This window comes from Pelmatolapia mariae, linkage group LG5 (assembly GCF_036321145.2).
Source record: "Pelmatolapia mariae isolate MD_Pm_ZW linkage group LG5, Pm_UMD_F_2, whole genome shotgun sequence".
Taxonomy (NCBI): Eukaryota; Metazoa; Chordata; class Actinopteri; order Cichliformes; family Cichlidae; genus Pelmatolapia; species Pelmatolapia mariae.
Window position 1 is genome coordinate 20246198 of NC_086231.1, and position 23101 is coordinate 20269298.

The 23101-nt window shown below is 41.2% G+C and overlaps 2 protein-coding genes across 3 annotated transcripts; both read right to left on the reverse strand.

The window, feature by feature from the left end:
• Positions 1-312: 312 nt before the first annotated feature.
• LOC134627745 (transmembrane protein 88) lies at positions 313-11824 on the reverse strand. Of its 2 annotated transcripts, XM_063474105.1 has the most exons (4): positions 11618-11824; positions 10141-10435; positions 8881-8954; positions 3879-3975 (listed from the first exon to the last, which is right to left on the reverse strand). In XM_063474105.1, exons 2-4 carry the CDS (start codon positions 10432-10434, stop codon positions 3897-3899), a joined length of 447 nt encoding a protein of 148 aa, XP_063330175.1. In that variant the 5' UTR covers position 10435; positions 11618-11824; the 3' UTR covers positions 3879-3896. The 2 variants fall into 2 exon arrangements, with proteins under 2 accessions (XP_063330174.1, XP_063330175.1); XM_063474104.1 differs by lacking the exon at positions 8881-8954 and having other exon boundaries at positions 313-3975; positions 11618-11822.
• Positions 11825-16165: 4341 nt separating this feature from the next.
• Positions 16166-21861, reverse strand: nbl1 (NBL1, DAN family BMP antagonist). Its single transcript, XM_063473037.1, has 4 exons — positions 21428-21861; positions 20137-20317; positions 18006-18117; positions 16166-16860 (listed from the first exon to the last, which is right to left on the reverse strand). The coding sequence occupies exons 2-4, from the start codon at positions 20307-20309 to the stop codon at positions 16582-16584; spliced, it is 564 nt and encodes a 187-aa protein (XP_063329107.1). The 5' UTR covers positions 20310-20317; positions 21428-21861; the 3' UTR covers positions 16166-16581.
• Positions 21862-23101: the final 1240 nt, after the last annotated feature.

Consider the following 23101-nt stretch of genomic DNA (forward strand, 5'->3'; position numbering starts at 1 on the left):
CAAAAGGACCCGTGCTTTTACAAATGTCTGCCTGCAAGGGCATTTTTTTATTGTTTTTGGTGAAAATGTATTACTGAGTAAACCAGCAGTGAGACAACACCGCGATAAAACCATGTGGCATGGCTAAACACGTTTTAAGATTCCAGACTTAGCCCAGACTATTTTGTTTTGACTCATTCAAGCAAAATTACATCCTTTAGATACTGAAGATTGCTTTTGCAAAAACAAACATTCATCCTACTAAAAGCAGACACATGTCAGCACTTCAGGCCGCAGGATAGTTTTAATTTGTCAATATGAACAGTGCTGAACTGCATTAATGGGCAGCATAAATCATGAGAACAGACTGGACGAAAACATAATCAGAGGCAACATTTTCCTTTAATTAGCTCATTTGCTCTGTTGATCTGCACAGATGTGACCAGCCAGTGTCCCAGTTTTATCGCAGACTTTATCATATTTTTTTTCCTCAGAAATGAGTGTGATAGTGTCCTCTTAGTATCCAAGTGTGTGCTGTGCTTGTGTGCTTGAGAGAAAGTGAGAAGTAAATGTTATTACCCTATCTTCAAAGCTTTCCAACCTTCAAAAACAGGTCACAACACAAAAGAGACATGCCGACAAAGAGATGTCCTCTTTTTTTATTGATGGAAGGTCAGAACATGCTGTTTTGTTGATAACACCAAAGTGAAAACTGAACAAAAAAATAAATAAACCTCAATTAGCTGCTGCAATTTTCCCAGTAATTTGCTTCAGATGTGGTATACAACCCTGTGACATTAAAAAAACTATTTCAACCTTTTTCCTACACGGTTCTCCAAAACACTGGTCTTAACTTCGATCCACTCTTTATCTGGCAGGATTAACAGAGCACATTCAGATTAATAAACACAAACAAAACACACAAATAAATAAGCGAAAAAATACATATAATTTAGCATGATACAAGTGGCAGAGGATGAATAATCACTGCCCATCATTAAATATGATTTATTTCTTCCTTCTGAGAGGCAAAGCCACAAGTCTGAACACTTAGCTATGGAGCAAGGACACAGATAAAAGGGTGTGCAGCGTGTCACTGGTGAATTTAAAGGACCGGAAAGCAAAGAGGCAACACAATGAGCTCCTGATGTGATGATTCAAATCCCTCTTTAACAGTCTGATCCCACTGAAAGGCAATTACTTTGTCATGCTGTCGACTTTAGTTGTGTTCACGATGAAGGGTGTTTCTTTATGGCACAATGTGATCTAAAAGAAGCATTAAAATGAAATATGTTTCATATCGCCCCCACATTCACAAGGTATGACTGCTGATGATGCTACATTGGGTAAAACTCCTTGGGAATAAACTTTACTGTCAATTTAAGTCACCTAACAGACAAAACGGAAGTCTTTCTGAAAGTTTTTATGCCACTGGGTGGGCGTTTATGATTCCTTGTGAACATCATTAAGGAACTGCTTCATATTTTTGGCACAAAAACTTGCTTCGACTCAAGGATGATCCTCAAGATCAAAGCTTTTATGTTCCTCGTGACCTCACAAAAAACACTTTATGCCATAACTTACAAAAATGTCTAATAGGAAAAAATCCTATTAGATGTTGTCAAAATAATGACAACATCATATTCTGCAAAAACTGCAAGAGAGTAATTCTAGTTTTAATGCATTTCACAAGATTCGCCTTGTTTTTAAGGGTCTCCTAAAAGCCCCATCGCAGGTGAGCGATTGAAGCACCTACAAATGAGAAGGCAGGAATGCCGTTGATTGACACATGACAAAGATATCAGCTACAGAACTTTTGAAAAGTCTCAAGCCACCCATTGTTTCTTTTTATTTTGCTGAGAAAATCGCAGATAGGTGCAATAATTTATCGAAACATGTGCAAACAAACATGGAAATGCAGTGTATAGAGCTTGTACAATTCTATTTGAACTGAACTCTCTTGTTTTCTTGTAATTTCCTTAAGAAGTCTTCAGGAAAAGTTCTGCAGGCTTCTTGAAGGGCATTCAAAGCTCTTCTTTGGATGTTGGCTACCTTCTGTTCTCTGTGAAGATGATCCCACACTGCTTCAGTGTGTTTCATTGCGTGCTTTTCTAGCCAGGTTTGCTTTTACTGAATTAGAGGTGTGTTTGGGATCACTCAAAAATCTGATGCTTTTCTGATGGTTCCAACACCACTTGCTGAAATGCATCCCCAAACCATGACCACTGTGTTTTACAGATGGCTGCAGACACTCACTGTTGTTCCTCTCTCCTGACCTCGTCTCTATATACTGATGATTTGAATGAATTATCTTGAATGAACAGTAGATGGATCAACTGAAGGAATAGATGCATCACTCAGGTCCTGTGTCAGGTCAAATTCAATTTTATGCCTTCAAACTTTGATATCTTTGGCATTTTTATAGATTCAACTGAAAATGAGTGGGGAAAAAAACAAAAATACAACAACAAAACTGATGTTCAAGAAAACTTTTTTAAAAATTACTATCAAGTTTGGCTTTTTGGAAGCAAAACATAAAGAAATGAAGGGTGGGCCAAGACTTTTGCACAACACTGTATATTAGAGGGTAACCTAGGCAACCTGGAATGTCCGCTAGTGACCAACTGTCAGAGACAAAGCCGGGAGTGAAACGCACAAATTGTTCCCTGTGTGGACGGGGCTTTAATCGCATGCTTGGAAAAACTGTTTTTCTTATTTAGAGAGTTCTTAAGTGCAACCACAAATAAATTCACATTTCTGAGAAGGTCTCACATTTAAACACATCCATGTAGTTAGCAAACAGGCAATACAAAATCACAACAATATGAGTTTTTGTACAAAATCATAGTTAAACTGGTGTTTGATGTGTCCTCAAAATAAACCAACAAGGAGCTGTTAAAGCTTGCGTGAATACCCTGCAGGTATCCTTCACTCTCCAAGAAGTTTGCATGTTTTTTTCTCGTCTGTTCTAATATGCATCTGGTTTACTTAAATAATGAGCCCATAATGTGTTTTGCTTTAAGATTCTTGTAAGATGGCACTACATATCTAAGAAAACTGGTCTGTTTCTGTGTAAAAGCCACACAAACCCAACAAACCCTCATCTAGTGTCATTTCAAAAAAACAAAACAAAAAAACAATTCACAAAATTACCCAAAATGGGCCGCGAGTTGCCAAATTAATAAAAAAACATATATGACACAATAACACAGGTCTTGGTCTTGAAAGAACAGTTTGACATTTTAGAAGCTACACTTTTGTATTCTGTCTGAGAGATCAGTGAGAGGTGACTGCACTCTCAAAGAGGAGGGTGAAGGCAGATGGCTGTTTGATAAGCACAAATCCCAGCAACATCTAGCTGGAAAGGCTAATTTAATCCTCCTACTGTCACCTCTAAAGCTCTGGAATATCTTTTTAGATGGTTTATATTAATGTATGTGTTTTGGGTTTCACCCTGAATCTAAGTTTTCAGTCTTTATCCCATTCTAAGTTAATTATCTGGTCTTTGCAGCTTTAATTTCACCACACAGACATGAGGGTGATATTGATCTTCTCACCAAAACTAACAGGAGGAAAGAGGACTCGAATATTTCTAAAAATGTCAAACGTTTTTACAACCATTGACAAAGTAAGTATTAGCTGTATGACTGTCTTATTGACTATAATGATGTTTCTATTTTTGCAAAACATCTGTAACCCTCAGGTTCGTCTTGCACAAATCAATCTTTCCAATCACTGTGACCCTCAGCACCATCTTCTCTGTTGTGATCAAACCCAGGCGTGGATGCTGCCCGCCCAGTCCAGCAACCTCCCTCTGTACCAGGCGCGCTTGATTGGCTGAATGAAAAGCAGGAGTCGAAACTTTCGGAGCAGCCCGCAGAAAACTGCCGCTGCCACGACCACGAGCGGAGACATCATCACAAAGCCCAGGATGATGAGGGCAGAGCAGCTGTTGTCATCGAGATAATGGCAGATGGCAGAGGGTGCATCAAGGACCTGCAAGGGCAAACACAGGAGGGAGAGTAGATGAGACAGAGGTGCTCCAAAACATGTGATGAGCACTTTGGCTTCAGCAGGAGCTCCATCTCATCTGTGAAAAAGCAAATAGGCAGGATTTGTATTCATTAAATATGAGGTGTGTTTGGATGTGTGCTGAGGGTGCAGTAGTGGGACTGTGTGGGCAGTGGGGTGTGACAGAGTTTCTCCCTGCCTCGCTCTTTCTCTCTGCAAGATAAGAGTGTGCTCAGTGCTGTCAGTAAACCTCGGAGCTATCAGTCACCTGCGAGGGCAAGCGAGGGGAGAGGGAGGAGGAGGACAGCAGGTGGTCAGATAGTAAAAGTCAGAAGCTTGCAAAAAGCAGAGAAACAAAGCTAAAAAAGCACAGTTAGCAGCTGAAACTCACACCTGTGTGAGGACGCAGTGACATTGTTACAAGAGCTTACAATTCAGACACATCTGATGACCACTTTTTACTAAATGGTTTTTCAAGTTGAAAAGAAAGTAAATGTCACTGTTTTTCTTCTTAAAACATACAGCACTTCATTTGTTCCACATTTTGTTGTGTTACAGCCTTCTTCAAAATGGATTCAATTCATTTTTCACCTCAAATTTTGACACACAAACACAAAATGAAAAATTCTTGGAAAAATGTACTACAAATAAAAAATAAAAATATAACACGTACATTTTTATAAATATTCACAACCTTTTCACAGGTAAAGTCAGTTGATTGGACATGATTTGGAAAGGCACACACCTGCCTATATAAGGTCCCATAGCTGACAGTGCGCGTCAGAGCACCAACCAAGGCATGAAGTTCAAGGAATGGTCTGTAGGCCTATAAACAAGATTGTATCAAGGCATGGGTGTGGGGAAGAGTACAGAAAAAATTCTGCAGCACTGAGGAGGCCTAAATGAGAGACGTTTGGAACTATCAAGACTCTTCCTAGAGCTGGCAACTTGGCCATTATCAGTGATCAGGACAGAAGGGCCTTAGTAAAGTCGGTGATCAAGAACCTGATGATCACTGGCAGAGTTCCAGCATTGCTCTGTGGAGAAAGGAGAACCATTTCTGCAGCACTCCACCAATCAGGTCTGTGTGGCACAGCCACTCTTCAGTAAAAGGCACATGACAGCCCACCTGGAGGTTGCCAAAAGACACCTGAAGGACTCTCGGGCTATGAGAAATAACATTTTCTGGTCTGATGAAACAAACATTAAAATCTTTGGCCTGAATGCTAAGTGTCATGTCTGGAGGTAACCAGGCACCGCTCATCACCTGAACAATACTCTCCCTACAGTGAAACATGTGGTCACAGCATCATGCTGTGGGGATGTTTTTCAGCAGCACGAACTGGGAAACTAGTCAGGGTGGCCGGAAAGATGAACATCCTTAATGATAACCTGCTCCAGAGAGCTCTTGACCTTGGATGGGGTGAAAATTTATCTTCCAACAGGACAACAATCCTAAGCACACGGCCAAGATAACAAAGGAGTGGCTCAGCCACAGCCTAGGTTTGAACTCAACTGAACTTCAGTCAAGAGATCTGAAATTCTCTGACACCCATCCAGCCTGATTGGAACTTGAGAGGTTTTGCAAAGAAGCACAGGGCACCTCTGTGATGTGGTGGGGAGATTAACATCATGGTTATACAGCCAACAAATCTGCAGCAACTGTGTGATGCTATCATGTCAATATGGAGCAAAATATCTGAGGAACATTTCCAGCACCTTGTTGACTTGATACCCCCAAGAATTACATTCATCAATGATTATAATTATTATTCAGGCAAAAGGGGGTCCAACCCAGTATTGGCAAGCTGAAATAAAGTGTCCAGTGAGTGTACATCACATATTTGTCTCACACGTGTTTACTTTATTCATGCTCAAATCTGTTAGAAAAATGCAAACGGAGACACTTTCATGACTAAATCGCATGTTAAGACATATTAAATGTAAAGAGTCACACTCATTTTACTAGAGTTGTTTCTATTTCTTTTGCACAAGTGATTCTGATTCTAAGCTAAAAGTTGTTTTTTCTAAATGCACCCTAGCAACAACGGTGTTTAATACAAACCTGCAAGCACACACACCCCTCTGCGAAGTGTAAAGTGATGCTTTCACTGAGTACATTTCCCTCCTTGTCGTGCTGACAGTGTGTCTGTGCACAGCTGGTGCTGGCACCAAATCAGACTGTCTTGTCTTCCCTCGCTTCGTGCTCTGCTGCCACAAAAGGAAGAAGTCTGACTGACATTGTCTGTAATTGTTTGGCCTGTTCTGACATTCACTCTGGCCTAATCGTGATTATATTCTCGTTCCGTGTCCCCTTGTTGCATGTTTTTAATTCGTGTGCAGTGCCCTACATGGCTGTGCACAAATCACTCCTAACTGAGACAACCAGGGTCTTCAGCCGGGCTTTGATTTTATGACCTGTCGGGTAAGCTAAGGACCGAACTGTAGCTCTCTCCTGGCTGACTTGGTACGATGCCCAGATCCACTGCTCTTTACTGATGATTTACCTGCCTTTCGTATATCTCACACAAAAAGACTCGCACCTGTCAGAAATGCTGACAAACTCCAACATTCAAACTCAAGTTACCGTGTTTGTTTTGCTGTGCAAACCCAGAGAATATGTCTGAACACCTCTGAGGGGAAGGTGTGAGGTACACATGTAGAAAATGCTGCCAAGAAGACGTGGCCTGAGGGCTGACTGTTTGCCTTCTCCAGGTTCCAGAGCCAACCTTAATGACAGATAATCCTCCTATTGTTTACAAATGGCATGGGCTTACTTGCCTAAACTTCCAGAGAAGTTAAAGAAGACTCAGTGGCAGTGCAGATTCCTTCTCGCAAATGATTTGTGACTTAGACTTGTATGCAAATATTTGGGCAGCCCTGGGCAAATATCTGGTTGATTGTTTAATGAAAAGAAGTACACACAACCCTGCAGCAACAGATTATTATTAAACACTTATTTTAGCTTAATTGTTTTATTTAATTAAAAAGAAATAGGACAAAATAATAGACTGTGGCAAGGTTTGCACACCCTTGCTCCTTAATAACCCTCCTTTGCCAAATATTACAGCCAGGTAACAGAGGCTCTCTGTGCAGGGATTTTCACCCACTCCTCTTGCAGATCACTTTAGGTTCAATCTGGATGCTCCCAGAACATCTCCCCGGAGATTTTCAATGATGGTCAGGTCCATGGAAGTCCAGGGCCACTCTTAACACTTTAGCTGATGTTTCATGAAGTCGTGCATTGTTCCATTTTGGATCATTATCCTTTCGGAGAAGTAACCCTCTTTTCACTTAGGTTTTTCTTCCTTGATTGGCTGCAGGATGAATTTTGTGATATTTCTCTCAAAATGTCTTGTTTGTGTTAGTGCAGCACAACCTCGAAGCAGAATATTTACTCGCCTGTTTGAACAAGTTGTTCCAAAAGCTGCATCTCCTGTTTTTTTCTCCATAACCTGAAAACCTCAGTTTTAACTCTGAAATGACTCAGACTTGTTTGTGTTTCTTTAGGTGCTTTACAGGTTACAGTTTTTCTTCTGCTGACTCTCCTATGCTAACCCTGCGTGCGCATCAACCCTCCCCAGTGGAAGCTGCACCACGAGGCCTGTGTCAGCCCCTCATGTTTATCTTTTTGTCCATCAGACAGAAAGATTTCTTGCTTTTCAAAATGTTGGCATGACTTCTGTGCCTGCCTTCAAAGAAGTTTCTATGCTGCTTTGTAGTAGTCATTTCCAGCTCCTCTGTCAGTTTTACTTCAGAAGCGCTGTCAGATGTTACTGCAGGGTTTGAAGAGTTAGAGTCTCTGATAACTCCTAGTAATTCTTGACCTGCTTTGCAAATACCAGGAAGTAAATTAAAGCCCTGAGCACTAATGGAGCGCTAAGCCTTTACAAGTAAATGTGTGCCTGAAACGTTTGTTTTGCAGGGTCTGTTTTTATCTTCTTTTCACTTCATAAATACAAACAAAATATGTATTTTTAACCAAATACATTTGTTCACTTAGATAAGTACTAGCCTCTTATGTCTGCATTATAAACGTGGAGGCACCAGACATACACTATATTGCCAAAAGTATTCACTCATCCATCCAAATCATTAAATTTAGGTGTTACAGTCACTTTTATGGTCACATGTGTGTAAAATCAAGCACCTAGGCATGCAGTCTGCTTCTACAAACATTTGTGAAAGAATGGGTCGGTCTCAGGAGCTCAGTGAATTCCAGCGTGGTGCCGTGATAAGACGCCGCCTGTGCAACAAGTCCAGCTATAAAGTTTCCACACTACTAAATACTCCATAGTCAGCTGTTAGTGTTGCTATAACAAAGTGGAAGCGATTGGGAATGACGGCAACTCAGCTATGAAGTGGTAGATCACGTAAAATCACAGAGCATGGTCAGCGGATGCTGAGGTGCTTAGTGTGCCGAGACCTACAAACTTCATGTGGCCTTCAGATCAGCTCAAGAAGAGTGTGTAGAGAACTTCATTAAATGGGTTTCCATGGCGGAGCAGCTGCATCCAAGCCTCGTTGTCAGATGCAGTGGTTTAAAGCACACCGCCACTGGACTCTAGAGCAGTGGAGACGTGTCCTCTGGAGTGACAAATCACATTTCTTCATCTGTCAGTCTGAGTTTGTTGGTTCCATGGGGAACAGTACTTGTCTGAGTGTATTTGCCAAGTGTAAAGTTTGGTGGAGGAGGGATTATGGTGTGGGGTTGTTTTGTTAGGAGTTGGGGTCGGCCCCTTAGGAACTCTTAAAGCTTCAGCAATCCAAGACATTTTGTTCAATTTCATATCCAGTTCCTGTTCCAACATGACTGAGCACCAGTGCAGAAAGACATGGATGAGCGAGTTTAGTGTGGAAGAACTTGACTAGCCTGCACAGAGTCCTGACCTCAGCCTGACAGAACACCTCTGCGAGCCAGGCCTTCTCGTCCAACAACTGTGTCCGACATCACAAATGTACTTCTGGAAGAAAAATCAAACATTCCCATAAACACTCCTAAACCTGTGGAAGGCATACCGGGAAAAGTCTGATGCTAGCAACGTCACCATTTATCTGGAGCCATGACTTAATAAATCCACTGTAGATTAATTATCAGGTGTCTGTTTTGACTCAAAGGTCTCTCAAGGGAAATACCTCTTTAGTTGCTAAATTCTACTTGCTACAGAAACTGTTGTAATTGCATCTCTGCACGTAAGCATGTTTCTTCCAAATTATAAACATGTTAAAATAAAGGCTCTCCTCAATGTCTGTCATATATGTACCGTTAGTGCTGTGGACACTCATATTAAACATGGCCAATAAAGACGTCAGCGTATGAACAACTGATCCCCGTGAAACAGAAGCTTGGGGTTTTTTCTACTCTTGGCTCTGTGTGATGTCATCTAAGGCTACCAGCTCTGTGAAAACCTTTTGTTCATGAGCTAGACCGGTCAGAAGAAAGTCAGCTTAGAGCATGGAGAAATTGAGCTAAAACAGCTTGTTTTAGACAGAGGATAGACTGAGGGACTGCCTTAATGTCCTGTACCAGATAAACAAGGATTATGCAAGGTCTGATAGAGCCCGAGAATAGAAACATGGAGCTGGAAATGAGCATAACAAGTCCCCTTGAAAATGAATGAACTCTTCCAAACATACAGTTACAGAAGGCAGACTGTTTACTGTGCCTGCGTCTGTGTCCAGTAAATCAGGACAGTGTACAAGTTATACAGAAGCAGTTGTTCCAGTTTGTTTAGTGTGTGTGCATGTGCGTGTGTGTGTGTTTGCATTGTGACAGATGGTTCCCTCAGTCTACTTGGCAAGATAGAGAGAGAGAGGAAACTCTTACAATATAAAAGGACTGTTGGGGGACATAATCTGTGTTGAAGGGGTGTAAAAATAAAAAATTCAGTGCATAACTTGGCTATCTAAATTTCCATTATCTTGCGTTGTTAAAGTGCTGCCCGATAGGGCCCATTGTGATTCCCAACACCACTAAACAGCATCCTGTGTCCAACGTTATAGTTTTAACCCTTTGGCCCTGTGTCTCTATCATCCTTTGCTAAGTATTCTCTGAAATTTCATCTGCAGGCATGACTAACTCAGATAAGACTTTGCAATCTAACATGTGGTGATAAATGGCACTCTCTGCTACAGATTTTTACAACTTACCCTGGAGTGGCAGAGGAAACCAGCATACAGCAGCAGCCCTGCAGGCAGGAGCACCACAGAGAAGACCACAGCCAGGAGCAGAGCGCTGGCTAAGACCACGCACAGGTTCCAGAGGATGAGAGCCGCCCCACAGGCCACGCAGCCACACCTGCCCCTACGGCTGCCCCAAGCGCTGCCCCCGCTGTGAGCCACAGGCGGGGGGAGCATCTTCACGCCCTCTCCGATCCAGAACTCTTCCTCTTTCTCCTCCTCAGCAGAACCGCCGTCGTCCAGGTCCACGTCCATACCACACATCCTGTGAGACAGCGTCTGATTGAGTTAATGTTTTACTTTACGAGCTACAGAATGACGCTGTGCTGCAGGAGTCTTTTTTTAAAAAAAATCTTGCACATCATTATTGTGGCTATTTAAACTGAGCCTATTTTAAATTCATGGACAATTTCTGCATGTTTAACCAGTCCATTTCTTTTTATTTATCACCACTATTATGTTGACTCAAACAACCATACGTAGCTAAAGTATCCTCTCCAGGCTGGATGCTGTAATTATATATGCATGCCTGCTAAATTTTGAAACTTAAATTAAATAATTGAGGTGCAAACAGAGCTCTGTCCCTGAATTGCCTCCTTTTCCTTTTCCATTCAACCAGCCAATAACCCATCAGACCATGGAAATGGGGAACTTAAAGCCTATATTGACTTCACCTACACACATATACTGTAGCCACACTTTTTCAGTATCTTCCCGTCACTCGTCTGGTCGATCTCTTCAATCACGTCTTTGTCACTAAAGCCAGAAAGAAATACATTTCTTTTTTTACTTGAATGACTGAATCCTTAAAGCTTAAACGACCTGCTGCTGAGCTAGAGACACAAACCACATATGGACATCCATGTAGGTGGCAAATTAAAGGAAAAAAAGACCCTTAAACATAAGAGAGTCTGTTTTGCTGTGGATGCAAATTGCTTTTGTCCACTTGTATCCCTCTGTAAGAACATTTAAATGATTACACACTTTAATCCTGATGGGAGTGGTCTCCTCTAGGAGGAAAATGTCTCTCATCCACAGGGCTCACTGACTGGTTTGATGATAGGAAAATGATTTGACCCATGTGACCTTACAGTCACCAGATCTCAATACAAATGAACCGATATGGGTGACTCTGGACAGATTTGTAAGGCAGTGCTCTCCACCATATTATCCAAAACACCAAAAGAGGTGTTTTGGATAATGTGGTGTCCATGCTTCCTCTACGAATCAATGCTAAAGTGCACCGCAGCAGTTCTCATGACCCAACACCTTACCAAGACTTTCAGTTTTCCTTTAATTTGTCAGCCATTCGTATGTTCTGCTCCCTTTAGGTCAGTTTTATTGACTCCACTGAAATCATATATATTTTTTATTTTTTATTTTAGCATCACACTGGTTTTTTCTTCTAATCACACGCACTAAACAAACAGAATTATTTTTTTCTTACCTTGATGTAGCTGTAAACCGCGGTAATCCCTGTGTGTTTGAGAAAATTCTCTCCCAGCAATCGACTCTGAACTTTTAGTTTCCGAGCAAATATAACGGCAGGTGCCAGTTCAAGAGCAGAGCAACGGCAGAGGAGCACCTGTGAGTCGGACCCTGCGTTGCTCAAGTGATGCTGCTGCGCTCTCAGGATCCTCTGTGCGCCCGCGGAAGCGAGCGACTCCGGAGCGCGCTCTCCAATGTTAAAGTGCGCGCTCACGCGGTTGCTTGACGGCTTGGACTATTTTTCCTAAGTGTTATAGTGGTGGTGGTGCTGGGGGGTGTGGAGGGGGGCAGTGTCTCACAAGACCCCTTTATCAACGACAAAGTAAAGTGAACAGGGAGGGCCACAGAGGAGGAGGAGGACGGTGTCATGGTTACACGTCACCGCTGTTGCTACATTTTCTCTATAAAGTTTCACCTAAAAACGTCATCTACTATTTAAACATTAGTTGTTGATATTTAGTTGCCAGTTAGTGGAAAATCGTTCTCTTTTCATCTGCTTTGTGATTTACATTGGTCTCAGCGATGCACTGTTGATGCAGAAAATTTGATCCAAAACATTTAGTGATGTTTGATGTTTATAAGCTTTACTTACCAAAGGCTGAGTGATCATTTCTTTACATCTAGAAATACTCCTAACAGGCAAAGCGCAGATACTGGACAGTTTGAGTTTACCTTAAGATCAGAGGTGGGAAGTAACGGAGTACTACTTTGTTACTGTACTCAAGTAGAATTTTTAGATATATGTACTTTACTTGAGTTTTTATTTTTCTGACAACTTTTTACTCTTACTTCTATTTAAGTACTTTTGCCACCTCTGCTTAAAATACAAGAAAACTGGGCACACACAGGATGGAAACTATGAAAAGATTGCATATCTCATATACAAAGCTGTTACTTAAGCCATTAGTTACAATTTAGAAAACCTCCATAAATGGCGAACACATACACTGACGGGACACTTCATGAGGTACAATGTATTTAACAGCCTATTAACACAAATATCCAATCAGTCAATCACAATGCAACAACTCAGGGCATTTGGGCATGTAGGCATGGTTAAGACGACCTGCTGACCATCAAAATGACAAATAACAAAGATGAGATTTTCACCCACATAAAATCTCATGTTGATGCCAGAGGTCGGAAGAGAATGATGAGACTGCAACGGTAACTCAAATAACAGCTTATTACAACCAAGGTGAGCACAAGAGCAACTTTGAATGCACAAAATGTCAAACCTTCAAGCTGATGGGCTACAACAGCAGAAGACTGAGGTTACAATTCACACAGGCTCACCAAATTCTGTGATCATATGATGAGCCTCAATTTCTGCTGCAACACTTGGATGGTAGGGTCAGGATTTAGAGTTAACAGCATGAAAGCATGGATCCCTCCTGGCTTTTATCATTGTTCAGTCTGGTGGGGGTATAATGGTGTACGTGGGTATTTTTTGGCACACTTTGGGTCCCTTAGTACTAACGCAGCCTACCTAAGTTTTGTTGCTGACCATGTTCACACTTTTATAACCACAGTGTACTCATCTTCCAGTCACTGCTTCCAGCAGGATAATGCACCATGTCGCAAAACTCAGATCATCTCAAACTGGTTTGGTCAACATGTTACTGAGTTCCCTGTACTCATGAATCTGTGCCATGAGGAACTAAAGCAGCTCTGAAGACAAAAGAGAGGTCAGTACGGCACTAGCAAGCTATACCTAATAAATTGTCTGAGTGTTTACACAAATATATGTGTTTACTATATTTGTAAGCTTAAAACAGCATAATAAAAAGATATATTTAGACCACAGATACATCAGTTTTCATGCTCACAGACCACTTTTTTTTCTCTGTGATGCAGAAATGTGCTCCAGGGTGTGGTCAGTGTCAGAAGTCAGACTTGTTTCTTAATAAATCATCTACATCTTTAAATAAAGTCTTTGTGTTGTTTATGTTCTTGATTATTACATTTAGAAATGATATCTAATATCTAATAAAGAGAGTGGACAGTGGTAGCACCATGTATTTTTATCAGTTTTTAAACAGTTGTACTACATCATTGGCTACTCACAGCCCAGACCTGTTTATCTTGGTGTCTGTCCAATCAAGTGACCTTTGCTGTAGTTTATAGAAGTGAATGTAAGCCAGTCTTGTCAGATAATCAGATAAAATCTCAGGAAAATCAGATTAGGGTGAGCCTAAATTCATAGAACTGAAAACAACCCAGAGGACACGCCTACACATCCTCTACAGGCAAAAAAAAAAGAAGCTCCAGTCATCCAGTGCAACTAAACAAGATCAGAAAATGCATACAATAAAACAATAGTTAAGAGCTTATTACATAAGAGAGGTGTTAGCCTTTGCTTTGTATATGAGCTTGAAAACAGAACACATTTAAAGCTGAATGGGGGGGAAAGAAGGCTGTGATACGTTCACAAATATCCCTGCGAGTTTCTCCCTCTGCAGTCCTCAGAACATTGTCAGCTGTGTGGCTGCAGATAAGAAGATGATCGATTTGTTTTCCAGCACAGACAGACAGTCAACCTTTCGCTGCTCAAATTTAATTACACCGAACAAGAGAAAAAGATAGGAGGATATGAAACTGAGCTGAGAAAAGACATTGCCTGGACATAGAAATGGAGATGAAAGATTGATTGATGAAGCAGTGGAGAGATGCTGCAGATGGTGTGGAGGAAGATTTTGTAAGTAAAGTGCACGATAAATGTCGCCTCTCTGGATTCTACCTGTGACATCTGCTGACATCTGCTGGAGCACCTGTGAACTTTCTGAACAAAGCGTAGAACAGACCTGCATGTTTCTTGTGTATATATTAAACAACATCAGCATTTTCTTCAAACTAACTGCGCCACATCACTGTATTTTAGCAAGTTACTCACAGACAGAATTTGTACTGAAAGTCTTTGTGTCAGATACGTACTCTGCATTACCTGGCCAGAATGGGGATTGTGGTTTTTCTACCCCATTCCTTACTTTGCAGTCACAGAGAAAAGGATCATTTCACTGATAGCAGTGATGAAATAGATAGTCAAAGCCTTTATTTAAGAAGCAGTGCAAGCACACTGTGTACTCTATTACATGCAAAATCCTGTATAAAATGTTACTGAAGAAAAACTATACAAGTGCAGAATGGTGCTCAGTGGTTAGTGCAGTGCTCTGACAGGAAATAGGTCCTGGGCTTGAATCTGTGTGGAGTTTGTATTTTCTTCTGTCATAATAAAATTAGGATATTTAATTAATGCTGCCTACTAATCTACACATATATACACATAGGACTAGTTTTTTAAAGGAAGACATAAGGGTTAATTAACGCTGCCTACACATAGGACTAGTAATATATATATAAATGTGTATATATTTGTACAACATGTATCTTTAATGGCTTAAAAAATACAAGTTGAGCACAAGTTTGTACAATGTACCAATATCACTGGCAGCAAAACAGCCCCAGAGCATGATGCTACCACCACCTTGCTTGATAGCTGGTACAGTGTTATTACATTTGAATGCCTCATCTTTATTCCTCCCATCATATCTATCTGTATAAATAGCTCAACTTTCTCTTGTCTGACCATAAAGAGACCTTCCCAACTTTTCTAAAGCTACATTTCTAATTCTTAGATCTTCAGAACTTCACAAAACCAGTGAGTTTAAATGAAGCCTGCCGATTCTTGTTAATGGCTATCAAATGTGTCCCAACTAAAAACCAACTATTAGTGGGGATGCATGTATACTTTTGACCCTGTGCGGGTTATAGAAAATTAAAACTTGTGCCCCCAGTTCTTTTCTTTTTTTTAAGTCACGAAAGATGTGTGCTGTACAATCATTCCACCCTGGAAAAACAGCAGTTCAAAGAATGCCCAGAATTACCATGACATTAATGCCGATGATGAGTGTATACAAACGTCTGAGCACAACTATATTTAATAACTAATCTGAAGTTTTTGATCTGTTCTGAATACAAAATTGTATTTTTTTTAAACTAAAATTCTGAAATAAATGTAGTGGATCAGAATTATAAAGTGGTATTGAATAAAGAACCCTCAAAAAATGATCTTTCATTGCCAAATAACTTCACTGAAAACTCCATAAACGTAAAACTGACATATCAGAATTTTTTAAAGATGACTGGAAAAACATGACCACATCCCTTAAATGCAGCACCATAAATAAAGTAGATAATTGAGTAAATGTGCAGGGTAAAAGTTCCTCTGTGGCACTGAGATCAGATTTAGGCCAACAAGCAGGAGGTTCTCATCCTGCAGCTCTTCTTCGCTCCAGTAAGTGGCACCAGCATCTATTAAAAGTCTGACCATGGCTACATTTTTGTTGGTCACAATAAAACAAGACCATGTGGCCATGGCCAAGAGTCACACAACAACCACATAATAGAGTCACAGCTTCATCTTTGTAGTCCCTGACAGGAAGCTGAAAGTGGGTCTTTGAGCCAACACAAACAAAGCGCTTTCAGTTTTATTTCTTGTGACATTGAAAAAATAAAAAACAAAAGTGACAGAGCAGCAGGAAAGCTTTCAGATAAACACGACAACTAAAGAGAGTTATCCCAACTGACTTTAATGCATTTGAAGCAGATTAAAAGACTGCAGCTTATTAACAGACTATAGTCATGTTTGGATGCGCAAACACACACATGAATGTGCTAATCAACAAACAAAAGAGTGCACAGGCTTTTGCGTTTGGACGAGTTCATACACACCGTCTGATAGCATGACTCTGTGAGTGTGTGTGTGTGCGTATGTGTGTGCCTTTAGAGAAACGCTTTAACACAAAGTGAAGTCATATCTTCAAAGTGCCTTTAAAATACTACAGATTGGTACAGAGGATGCAGTGTCGGGGGAGAGTGGGGAGGGCGGCAAAGTCCCCTGGAGTGAGCAACAAGATAACAGACCTACCCCCCGTCTGATGTGTGCGGTAGTGAGTGATGGTCTGTGTGTAGTTGAGCATGCTTGTAGGAGTGCGTGTCTGTGTGGGGCAGGGGGTCAGACTGAACCCCGCTGTCTGATAAAGACGGGACAGGATCCAGGCTGTTGTCTGCTGGATACAGCTGCATCACCGCCCCCTCCTGGGCACCTTCCTTACTGCACGACTGGCAGCTGCAGCGGAAGATCCTCTCCACCAGCTTATCCACCCGGGGAGAGTCTTCGCTGCCCGGACAATCCAGCGTCACCTGTGCCAACACAAAGTTGCACACATGCATGTGTAAAGAGTGAGTTGAGAATTGAAAGTAACTCAGCAGAAAGATGAAATTTTTATTGTTTCCTTGCATTAATTTGTATAGTATTTAAGTTAAGCTGTTATTTTGAATAATCTCAAGGTGTGTTAATATATTTTATGTTTAAATAAGAGTATTTTCTTATAGTTTTTCCTCCATCACCTCCTATTTAACGTGCTTATTATAAGATGGACTCCTGTGAATGCGTTAATCTGTCTTTGGTCCCACTAACCAGACTCTTGGTTCATAGTTATGTTTTTGTTTTGCTGGATCTGTGTTTTCATACAAAGTTTATGACACTCGATGGAATAAAGAAATACTGGGAAAAGCCGGAAAATCAAATAAACAGAAAAATACACAACCCCCCTCCGTAAACCCAAGAGTTACACAAGCTCAGCCAGTTCTCCAGACCTCACGCAACTTCCCCCTCACTGTTTCCATTATCCAATGAAAATGATCATTCAGCAATTTTATCAAGAGCCAAAGCAGCGGGGAGCAGTATCCACTTTCATGAGAGCTGACTTTGTTTTGCCTCAAACTGAATTCTGTTTAAAGTCCTGAAACAACAATCACAACTGCAGGCGCAGACGTCCATTTTCAGATAATTAACAGTAAGGTGTGAGCGTGAAGGCACTCCCCCCCCCCCCCCCCCCCCCCCCCCCCGTCTTGTCTTGTGAAACAAAAAACGTGCAGAAATTAATTAAACTATCTGGTAACGGCTGTCTGCTCCAAGGTACAATATCTTTCCACTGAAACATGAGGTGACCTCACCTGCGGTCCCATCCACCGAGCCTACCTGGCAGCCTTCCAAACTACATACATCTCACCACAAAGCCTTTGTTTTTCTAAGAGTGGATTCCTTCTGGTTACAAGGGACAAAGAACCTTAAAATAATCTAAAACACAGGCTAAAGGTTCACGTCAGACAAAAGAAACTGACCTATTCTGATCTGCCTCTCGAGATCTTCTGCTTTTTTGCTTTGCTGGTGAGGACAGCGCGCTTTCCACCCTTTATGTCGGAAACTTTGCGGTTTGTTTGCGACTCTGACAAGTCACTGTTGGTGTGGGGTTGCTAACTGACTAATGTCCAATAACTCTTACCACTTCCCACTGTGTCTGGGCAGGCATGCAGGAGTCACAGTGGACCAGAGACTCGGTTGACTGTGGAAATGTGTTGGGGACGCTGTAACTGAAACACTGACCCAGACAAGCTCTGCAAGAAAGAGGAGAGGGTTTATTATATATATATATATATATATATATATGTATATATACATATACATATACAGTCATTGATATATACACATATATATATATATAAAACAAGACCTTGTTTTATATGGAGCGCTTCACAAATTTAATAATTTAATAACTTCACCTGAAATCTGTCAAAAACATCTTTCTTTTTTAAAACCTGTCCTATCCGGCTGTTTTAGATAACACATTTATGGTCTGGATCCTTTGTTGTGCCAAACACATTTACTTTGCCACGAGGGATGCTGTTTTTTTTGTTGTTGTTGTTGTTGTTGTTGTTGTTGTTGTTTTTATGCTTGTTTTATTATTCACATTGTTATTTTCTCTATGGTTATATAAACCCCTGCCGGTGCTGACAGGGGGTGAGGGCGAGGTTAGCAACAGAGTTTACAGATTACAAGTAAATAACTGTAGTTTGACATCTTAATCTTAATTTTAAAAATGTATAACAACTATAATTATATTTCAGCATTAAAAATGTCATTTTTATTAACAAGCCTCTGCATGCTGGTGAATAAACATTACAGAAACATGAAAAATCGCTTTTGAGTAATTAACAATACTGTTAATTTTGGGCAGCTGTGGCATAAACACTGTGTGGTGGTCAGTTAAATTTGTTAGATTTATGTTTTAGGTAAGAACCAAAGGACCTGCGTCACAGTTATTGCAATTTTGTTGTTTCTTTATTTAGTTAGTTTTTATTTCCAGGGCTGGTACTATTTATCAATGAGACAGCATTATAGACTGAGATTAGCCATTTGCGCATCTATCGATATTTGCGTTTATAAAAATGCAGAATGTCGGCATTGCATAGTTTGTCCACCAGAGGGCACTCTGCAACTTCCCTGTTGGCAACGTGTTTGAAATGCCACAAACAACAATCAGCTGATCAGAGCAGAATCGGGAAGAGCATATATGAGTAAATAAATAACTACACATGACAAATGTTAGGCATATCTGTGTGTCTGGAAGGACAAAAATATCGGCTGATATTCTGGATATCGGTATCGGTCAGGCTCTATTTATTTCTACTATGTTTAAAGTTTGTTTAGTTTCAAAGCTTGTTTAGTTTCAGTTAGTTTCCAGACTGTGTTTGATTTTTTAGTTTAGTTTAGTTTTATTAAACTTGAGCTACTTTCAGAGTTGGGTTTCGTATTTTTAAATTTGAAACTATGGATGCTGTTTATCACACGTTCAGCACACAAACACAACTCTTTGTGAAGATGACTCAGAGTGTACACACGTCCTGAGTTATCTCTGGTTCCATTTTATTTAGGTTTGTAAGTACACAAAATAACTGTAGTAAGAGGCAGTTTCGGCTGCTCCCTTATTTCCCAGGGGTCACCGCAGCGGATTGATCCACGCTGGATTTGACAAAGATGTGACGTCATTTATGTGGGCGCTAGCTTTTAACCCCATGACTCTGGGTCTGTCCTCCCGACCTCAGATCAGGGATCTTTTGCATAGATAAACGTGTTTCTACTACATAATATCAGGCTAGCTGTTTTGCTTTTTGTAGTTTGCTTTTTTTAAATGTCAATTACCTAAAAGGTTTTGCACACGTAATTTTAGTTTTAGTTCCGTTGAAAACAATTAAAAAAAACATATGAACAACTCCAGGCTTATGCATGACTACCTGCAGTTTTCCAAAGAACATCTTGTCATTAGCTTCCTCTCTGAATGCAGCCGTCTAGTCATGCACACAGATTTAATGATTATGGACTGAGACAAACTTTTTATTTGACTTTTAGCAGAAGCGCACTCTGCTGGAGCTCGTTTGAGCACCACAGTCTTTTTAAAGAAACTTTTTGGCTAAGAACAAAGACATATTTAGTGATTGTCGATTAAATAATGTGCCCTACAAACTGAATGAGGCATGACTCTTGATAGCGTAACCTAATGATATCAAGGCATTTCTCCTTTATTTGTTTTCAGCTGCACTGAGAGATAATCGGACAGAGAGGGCCTTCATCCTGACCTGTTTTGAATAGAGCGAGGCTGACATCCCGTGTGCCCGACTATCTGTGTGATGTTCTTGGCTTCGCACCAGGCGCTCTTGTCAGGGAACAGCGCCAGGCGGTTGATGTGTGCAGGCGGTGCCGCTGAATACAGTGCAAACAGTGCGCAGCAAATCTGAATCCTCTCCCACATGACTGCACCTAAAGGAGCAGAAAACCACAACACGCCGCCGCTCTGTTAACTCTGTGAAAGGCAAAGTCTCGTCACGCCATCTGTTGCCTGCAGGTCACACAGCGCCGGTTTTCAGTCGGTGTGAAATCTGAACTTTGCATGTCCCTGCTCATGTGGATTGACAACTTCCTGGTGCCTATAGCATCTTAAAACCCACACGTCCCTGTGCATCAATCAGATTGTTTCTTCTTACCGGGTTTGGCGCATTTGATTGGATAAAAGAGGAAACTTGTTGAACGTGTTCAGTGAGGACGTTAAAACGGGTTTATCGTATCAGAGAATAGAGGGGATACAATGGGAGTGGGAGGCAAAGCTCTCCTCTGTTTCGCTCTCTTCTTTAATAAATGCCTTTAAATGCCTCAGCCATTCACGTCATTTACAAGCTACAAAATCGTTTTCTCCTGGTGCTTATTAAAAGTGTCTGGATGTGGTCACCCACATCCACTGTTTTACACGCTTTTTAGCACTTCAACATGTCTGCGACTCTAAAGGATCAATTTTGGAGACAGAGAGCCTACAAGAGGCTGCTGTGGTGGGCTGCGAGACAGACGAAATGTTTTTAATAAAATAAATATATATGTTTATAATGCCCTGCTTTGACGGACTTTAAGACTCCAGACTCTGGGTTTTAGTTTAAAAAAGAAGAGAGCGGGGTTTCAGCCGAAAGTCTGGAAAGCGTTACAATAATATATCAGTCTTTCATATACAATTATAAGGGAAGACATGTGATACAGCTAAAATCTGTTTTCCCAAATAGTTGAGACCATTAAATCTGAATTTGAATTAACTTAGCCTTCATGCGTTACATTTACATTTAGCTCCCCAAAATTTTAAACATCCTTGAAAATAAACCAAAACATACACAATTATCACACAACAGCCTCTGTATCTGTACAGTTATGTAAATGGGGTTTTTTCGTGGTTATTTTTTACTCCCAGAGTTAATTCAGCTCATTTCAGAAGGTGAGACGACCTCAGAGCTTCACTTGGATGGATAGCGGTTATATCATGGGGTTACTTTCTAAAGTAATCAAGTACTTTCTCTTCAACAGCGCCGGGAGGTCAGTTGAGGCACTTACCACTGCTCACGAAAGCCGGGGAATTGAGCGCTTCGCCACGGTCCCGCTGAGCCGAGCCCCCCTCACCTATACCCGGGTTGTCGGATATCACCGTGGGCTGGTAACTAAACAGTATGATCACGTGGTGAAAATCCGAGGACAGATTGTCATAAAACTGTCACATCATCCGGTAAGACAAGCAACCGTCCGATCAACCGAGAGGAAGAAGAAGAAGATGGATGGGGAGCTGGGGCAGGGTATGAGCGCTATCTCATCTCCGAGTCCATCAGCTCAGTCAGACCGTCCCTCCCCTTTGTTCTCCTCCCGTCCCGGGTTGAATTCCCGTGTAACTGCGCCGAAAAACACTCTCCAACTTGTTGTCTTTTGTTGTAAAACTCTCAGGCTGGGTTTAGGCGCGGCTGAGCCCTCAGACAGGGGTCCTGCTGTGCCGTTTCTGGACGAGAGAAAGCAGGGAGGGAGGGGAAGTGCTGGAACGCTTTCAAATGTTTCCCTAAGCAGGAGTGATCGTGTTAACTAGACACACATGCAATTATGTGAATATTACACATACAGGGCATATTTCAAGTCACGCACAAACATCTGGCATTGCTTTGATAACATATGTTTGGAAAATTGAAACATTAATAACACAATGTCTGATGAAATATAACTGGTAAACAGATGTGAAGCCCCTGCTGTGTTCGCCTTTATTCCCTCTAAACCACTAAAAAAAACCCTTCGGGATGATGAAATGACAATAGCTGGTTACTAACCAGAAGCTCAGAGGGTTTGATTTATTTCAGGCTCCTAAGTATGTTTGGAGTGAAACCACTGACAGACTCATGAGCAGTTGCTGAAATGCATTATGCTCCCCGGTTCTCCTGACTTGTGATTGGACTCCGTTCAAAACTAATTTAAACGGAAACATAAGGGGACAAGCTTGGAGTTGGGCCTTTGGTGTAGTCCATACCCAAAGTGAGATACTGATAGATGTCAGTGTCTTCTCTTGGCCTAAACCACTGACAGGAACCAATATATGCATTCAGTGGAGAATCCATTATGAAAATACACAACATGCACACACACAGTGTTGAAATACAATCACTGGACACTTTATTAGATTTACCGTTTTACCACAGAAATGCTTTAATTCTTTGTGGCATAAACGGAACAAAGTGCCGGAAAAAATCCTCAGAGATTTTGGTCCATATTAACAGCATCACACAGTTGCTGCACATCCATCATGTGAATCTCTCAATACAAACACTCCCAAAGGTGCAAGGTGTTTGAGGTGTGATGGTGACAGTATGTTATCCTGCTGAAATTAAGCAGCCACTAGAAGATGGGTACATTGTGGTCAGAAACTATACTCAGATAGGCTGTGGTGTTTAAAGGATGTTCAGTTTGGTGCTGAGGCAGCCCAAAGTGTGCAAGGAAAATATCCTCCACACGTTTACACCACTACCATCAACCCGAACCACTGATACAAGGAAGTTTGAATCCATGCATTCATGTTGTTTATTATTACCACATCTGATCCTACCATCTGGTTGTCGCAAGAGAAATCCAGAGATGTTGATCTGCAAATTTTCTGTTTCCCAGTTGTGGTGACCCCTGTGAGAACCTTAGCCTAAATTTTCTGTTCTTAGCTAACAGATGTGTCCTCTGGTGTGGTCTTCTGCTGCTGTAGCAGCT

Excerpts from the sequence above, each read along its gene's own strand:
- LOC134627745 (XM_063474104.1), bottom strand. The coding sequence starts at position 10,434 with ATGTGTGGTATGGACGTGGACCTGGACGACGGCGGTTCTGCTGAGGAG. Across the intron at positions 3,976-10,140 it reads GTTTCCTCTGCCACTCCAGG|GTCCTTGATGCACCCTCTGC; the intron begins GTAAGTTGTAAA and ends TTGCCCTTGCAG.
- nbl1 (XM_063473037.1), bottom strand. The coding sequence starts at position 20,309 with ATGTGGGAGAGGATTCAGATTTGCTGCGCACTGTTTGCACTGTATTCA. Across the intron at positions 18,118-20,136 it reads CCTCGCTCTATTCAAAACAG|AGCTTGTCTGGGTCAGTGTT; the intron begins GTCAGGATGAAG and ends TCTTTCTTGCAG. Across the intron at positions 16,861-18,005 it reads CCCAGACACAGTGGGAAGTG|GTGACGCTGGATTGTCCGGG; the intron begins GTAAGAGTTATT and ends GTGTTGGCACAG.